General features: G+C 35.2%; 1 protein-coding gene across 1 annotated transcript; it reads left to right on the plus strand.

Moving 5' to 3' along the window:
* The first annotated feature begins 263 nt into the window (after nucleotides 1-263).
* Nucleotides 264-4531, plus strand: LOC136218277 (N-terminal acetyltransferase B complex catalytic subunit NAA20). Its single transcript, XM_066005074.1, has 6 exons — nucleotides 264-467; nucleotides 551-641; nucleotides 714-846; nucleotides 3325-3394; nucleotides 3961-4021; nucleotides 4102-4531. The coding sequence occupies exons 1-6, from the start codon at nucleotides 390-392 to the stop codon at nucleotides 4191-4193; spliced, it is 525 nt and encodes a 174-aa protein (XP_065861146.1). The 5' UTR covers nucleotides 264-389; the 3' UTR covers nucleotides 4194-4531.
* The last annotated feature ends 888 nt before the right edge of the window (nucleotides 4532-5419 follow it).

The raw sequence follows: 5419 nt of genomic DNA on the forward strand, positions 1-5419 counted from the left end.
TATTCTTATTAATTTATTATTAATTTTCTAATTTTTTTTTATCTATTTCAATCTATTACTCTAATACACTACACATAATTAATAAAATAAATAAATATATTTTTAGTAAAAATATAAAATTGGTCCGACTGGGTTCACTTGGGATTGACAAATTTCTAATCCAATCCATTTTGTATGGGTTTTAATCGAGCGCGTGCCTGACCGGGCTGGACTTAAAATATGAATGTTTCCAAGCATAAAAAGCGGGCCTGGCCAACAGGCTAATTAACAGGTCTAGTCTTGGATAGGATATCCCTCTTACTGGTTTTACTGTGTTGTGCTTCGGTTCTTGCTTCAGCCATCTGTGTAAAGATTGATCGGAGCGAGCTAGGATCCGAACCAGACGAAATATGACGACGATACGCCGATTCTGTTGTAATGATCTTCTTCGATTCACTTCTGTGAATCTTGACCATCTCACAGAAACTGTAAGCTTGATTTTTCAGATTTATCTTACTCCTTATGCTGCTTGTCATATGATTTTGATTTGTTGTTTGAATCCATTATTTAGTTCAACATGTCGTTCTATATGACCTATTTGGCGAGATGGCCAGACTATTTCCATGTCGCTGAAGGCCCCAATAACAAAGTGATGGGCTACAGTAAGCTCTTCTTTCTCTTTCCCTTCTTCTGAATGTCATGGAGGAAACCTCATTTCATTTGGATGGTTATAGTTATGGGTAAAGTAGAAGGACAAGGGGAGTCATGGCATGGACACGTGACGGCGGTGACTGTCGCTGCGGAATACCGTAGACAGCAATTAGCCAAGAAACTCATGAACCTCCTTGAAGATATCGGTGACAACATGTAAGACAAAATTTTTCTAGGTTTGGTTCATCTTGATTTGTTTTTTCTGAATTTTCTGTCTTACTGAATATAATTCTTTTTTGTTTTTTCTGAATTTTCTGAATATATTTTGTTCGATGATTATACCATTTTGAAATTGATTTATGCTTAGGATCTTGGTTAATTTTCTTTTGCTTATACCAATAAACAACTTCTTTTAATTGAGGATTTTTTGCACTTTTGTATTGTACTCTTCTAAATTATGGTTAGGATGCAGTAGGTGTGGATTCCCCAACTTAAAGGGGTATTGTTGAGAGTTGGTATCTAGGAGAGTTTTCACTTGCTTCTCCTGTTCATAACTACTTTAGTCAGGTCAAAAAAATTTAAAGTGAAAAATCCTCTTAGGATGGGGATCTTGGCGGGTGATGTGATGAAAAGAGTTTTCTTCCCGTTAGGATAATAGGAAAGGTAGTAGGAAATGGCCTCACACCTCCATAGTCCATCGCATTTCCAACCCTAAATGAAGTGTATTGACATTGGTTGTTTTAACGTTACACTGTTTTTATATTTCAATTTGCAAAGTCGTCTGTGATCTTGTTGTATATATTGATAAGCATGTTTAAGACATGCATAGAGGCTTAAATTGAACCCTTATCCGGGTAAAGTGGGGTAGAAGGGTTAGATGACCCTGCAGCTGTTTTGAATTATTCCATTTTCACAATCTTTTGTTGATTTACAGTGTAGAAAATATTCCTTGAGAAACTTTAGAAAATGTGGGAGGTCTTAACATATTAATTTTATATGTTCCTGTGTTCTGGAGTTTTTTCATTGGAAGCACTTTTCCCTTCATAACTGAAATAGAACAAGGTCAGTTTTTCTTAAAAAAAATTCCATTGGAACCTCTCAGTTTTACACCTAGACAGCCACCAAAATTGTGACAACTTTCATTACTCAGCATTTTCCATTGCAACCTCGATTACACTCCTTGACAGCTATCAAGATTGTGACATTTTCCTGGGTTCTTTTGCAGTAGATGATCTTTCTAACCTCATTGAAAAAGTTCATCAACTATATATATTTATAACATCGTAATTGAATTTCCCTTCATATGTGACAATTGAAAAATGCAACCTATTTTATTGATACATGTGTTGAGTATATAGCAGCACTTTAACTGGATCGAAAGCATTTCTTATGAATTTAACTAGCTTTTGTAAGAGTTCTGTTATTTGTTTGAAAGGTCACCATCCTGAATTTATTCTTCTTTGTTGACTTCTTAATGTGAGTATTATTACATCAAATGTACATTGAATTTTGTATATTACATTTTTCACCTTTATTGTTGGTGAACCACCAGGGGAGCCAAGTTACTGTGGGAGTTCATGCCCTGACTAGGAGTTTATATTCTAGGTTATCTTATTGGGTTAAACTAATTTGTTTTGTGTCCCTGCTATAATTGTTTGATGCCCCCAATTGATTTCTTTTTTTACAATTGAATTCGATCCATGAAACTGCACTAGAACCTTTTGGCACAATTATATTGGAGGTTTTTCTGTAATTTGGCTAGTAACTATTAACAAAATCACTTGTTACTGGTTGCATTTAAGAAGCAGTTTGCTGTATTTTTGTGTTTTCTCTAGTACACTTTTGTAGATGATTGATTGGTGACTTGTTAGTCTGGTCACTGGTGTCTAAGATACAATTAAAGATAAAATGTGAAATGGATATATGATTCTTATTAGTGTGTGTATATATATATAAGTTTGTGATGAATTTATTATTCAAAAACCTTCTGTTGTTTGTTTGCATGAAAATAGTCCAACTTAGACGATATTGCCAGATTGAATTAGGTTATATCTTTTTTGTTAGGAGTACTACAGAGTTGACTTTTAACAATGCCTACTGAAACTTCGTTTGCATGTGATAGAGATTGGGCAAATACTACAGATATACCATATCGAAATACCACTAAGCCTAAGGCATGGAGAGTATATGTGCTTAGGAAATACAAAGGGCCTAATGGTGAATTATCTGGATTGTTATGGGCAGGGGCATTGAGGGAAAAGTTAGTTATTGTCTTTGATAAGCTGGTGATAATCCAATTCTGTTACATATCATTTTATATTTGGAGAGGGATAGGTTGGATAGTGAGTTTTTCTCATGCATTCTATTGCAGGGCTCAATCCTTGATAGGGAGGCAGGATTGTTACCTTTATGTGGAGACTGATACCTCTCAATCTAGTTCTCCTTGTTATTTGTAATATAATAAAACCTATTTTATCTGTTGTTGTGTTCTTGTTTCATCGTTTCCCTGTGTTTGGTTTCTATCAGCATCACTGCTTGATTTTGGGACAATTAAGCATGCATTATATGTTCTTTGACACAAGTAGTTGGGTGAGCTTAAGGCTTTGTTTGAGTACTTGTTCACCTCTTATATTATGTTCCATGCTGATGACCACTGGTTCAAGAATCTTTCTGACAAGAACATTCTCATTTCAGTGATAAGGCCTACTTTGTCGACCTTTTTGTGAGAGCATCAAATACACCAGCTATAAAGATGTATGAGAAGGTAATGATTCTTTGATTGTTTACCAATTTGCAATTTCTACATGATCATATTTTTCTAAGAAAAGTTGGGCATTTTATAATCATCTACAAGAACCACGAACTTAATTATTCCTTATAAAAGCAATGTTGAATTTATTTTCAGCTACATAACTATTCCTCTCAATAATTTTCTTATATGAAGTATCAGAGGTTCTAGTTTCCAGTTCATATTTCAGCTCTGAACTTGTTTTTTGTCCTTCAGTATTTATTACTACTAGTAGTTTGAATAAAAGGTTCCAACAAAAATTTAATAAAGCAAGATGTGAAACTGTCACCTTGCCAACAAAGATGCTCTTGTATAGCAGCTAATTTGAATGTATCCTCAGTCAAGCTGCGGAATTTTCTGTAAGAATTGGTTTTGCAATGGATTAAAATAGGGTGCTGAGAAGAATGAATCTGTGACTGGATGAAAGGCATTCAATATCATGAATGTATATATTCAGCATGTTTGGAAACTTGGACCTTGTTTGATCTTTCTTTATCTCAATAAGCTCCATGAGATGCTGATTCTTTGTCCACTTTTCTCAGCTTGGATATGTAATTTATAGACGAGTACTACGCTATTACTCAGGAGAGGAAGATGGCTTAGGTGAGTTGCCTAATCTCAATGAAACATGTCTGACCTTAATAGAAGTTGTATTGACTCTGATTGATGTGCTCTGTTTTCAGACATGAGGAAAGCTTTATCACGGGATGTTGAAAAGAAGTCCATAATCCCCCTCAAACGGCCAGTCACTCCGGATGAATTAGAGTATGACTAATCTGCTGCTTTGAGTGGCACCTGAACAAGATGAAGATGTTTGGGATTCTTTGGTGGTGATCATCTTAGTTCAGTTGTTTATCTTATTGTATAACAACAACAAGAGATCCAAAATATGCTTGCGATTATTGGTGAAGCCGACTTTTTTTTTTTTTTTTTAAATGTTTAAATAGAAGATGTCAATCAAAACAATAACTACATAAACCTTTTACTGAAATGTGCACTATAAGTAGTATTGCTGCATTTCGTACCAGTTTGAATTTTGTTTGTATAATTTTGTCATTTTGGCTGTGTTTGGTTTGTGGAATTGGATTATCATATCACAATATTTTTCAGAAATCTTTCTTAATTATTCCTGGGAAAAAAAAAAATGGCTCGAATGGTATGATCCCTCCGTCGCCACCGGGGCTTCGGTCGCCGGCTCCCCTGTCATGAGGTCACCAACTTCCTTGACGTTCGAATCGGGGTTTGAAACCAAACTTCTCCTCCTTGAACGAAACTAGATCTTGTGGAATCATATTGAATATTTGACGATATATTCCGTGCCTTGCTAAAAAACGGCTCCCGTCAATTCCTTTGAGTTTCATTCTTGCGAACGGGATCCGCTCAAGGACCTACTAGGTTAAGTAAATATTTAATGTCCGAATCATTCTCAACAAGTCCATAATAAGTGATCCCATTTTTTTCCCCCTGGTTGATAATATCCTAAAGAAGCACTTCATGAGGCTTCCCGTAATTTGATTGATTTATTTATTCCTTTTCTACATGCAGACGAACAAAACTCGGACAAATATTCTTATCCGCCGATCTATTCAATGCACTGATCTCTTGCCAATTGATTCTGAGTATCTTTATCTAGATCAGAAGCGAATTGCGCAAAGGCCGATCCTTCGATAAAAAGATTCATTCTCTTCATAAAAAAAAAGGACTTATTACTACTCCTTTCCCCTTTTGTTTATTTGAACATGGAGCCAAAATAAATGTTCGATGGCAAGTTGATCAATTAATTCACCTAGGATAATAAGCTCATGAGCTTGGTCTTACTTCACCTTCAAATTGCGAATTTTTTTTTTATTAAAACATTTCAACTTTCCTCAATGATAAGGAAAAAAAAAATTGGAATCTCTGGTACTTTCAACTTTATGATTGTATTTCAGGCTGAGCACAACATCCTTATGCACCCATTTCACATGTTAGGCGTAGCTAGTGTACTTTTTCGTTATTCAT

The sequence above is a fragment of the Euphorbia lathyris genome, chromosome 2 (genome assembly GCF_963576675.1).
Source record: "Euphorbia lathyris chromosome 2, ddEupLath1.1, whole genome shotgun sequence".
In the NCBI taxonomy this organism is placed as follows: domain Eukaryota; kingdom Viridiplantae; phylum Streptophyta; class Magnoliopsida; order Malpighiales; family Euphorbiaceae; genus Euphorbia; species Euphorbia lathyris.

Excerpts from the sequence above, each read along its gene's own strand:
- LOC136218277 (XM_066005074.1), top strand. The coding sequence starts at position 390 with ATGACGACGATACGCCGATTCTGTTGTAATGATCTTCTTCGATTCACT. Across the intron at positions 642-713 it reads TAACAAAGTGATGGGCTACA|TTATGGGTAAAGTAGAAGGA; the intron begins GTAAGCTCTTCT and ends GGATGGTTATAG. Across the intron at positions 4,022-4,101 it reads AGGAGAGGAAGATGGCTTAG|ACATGAGGAAAGCTTTATCA; the intron begins GTGAGTTGCCTA and ends CTCTGTTTTCAG.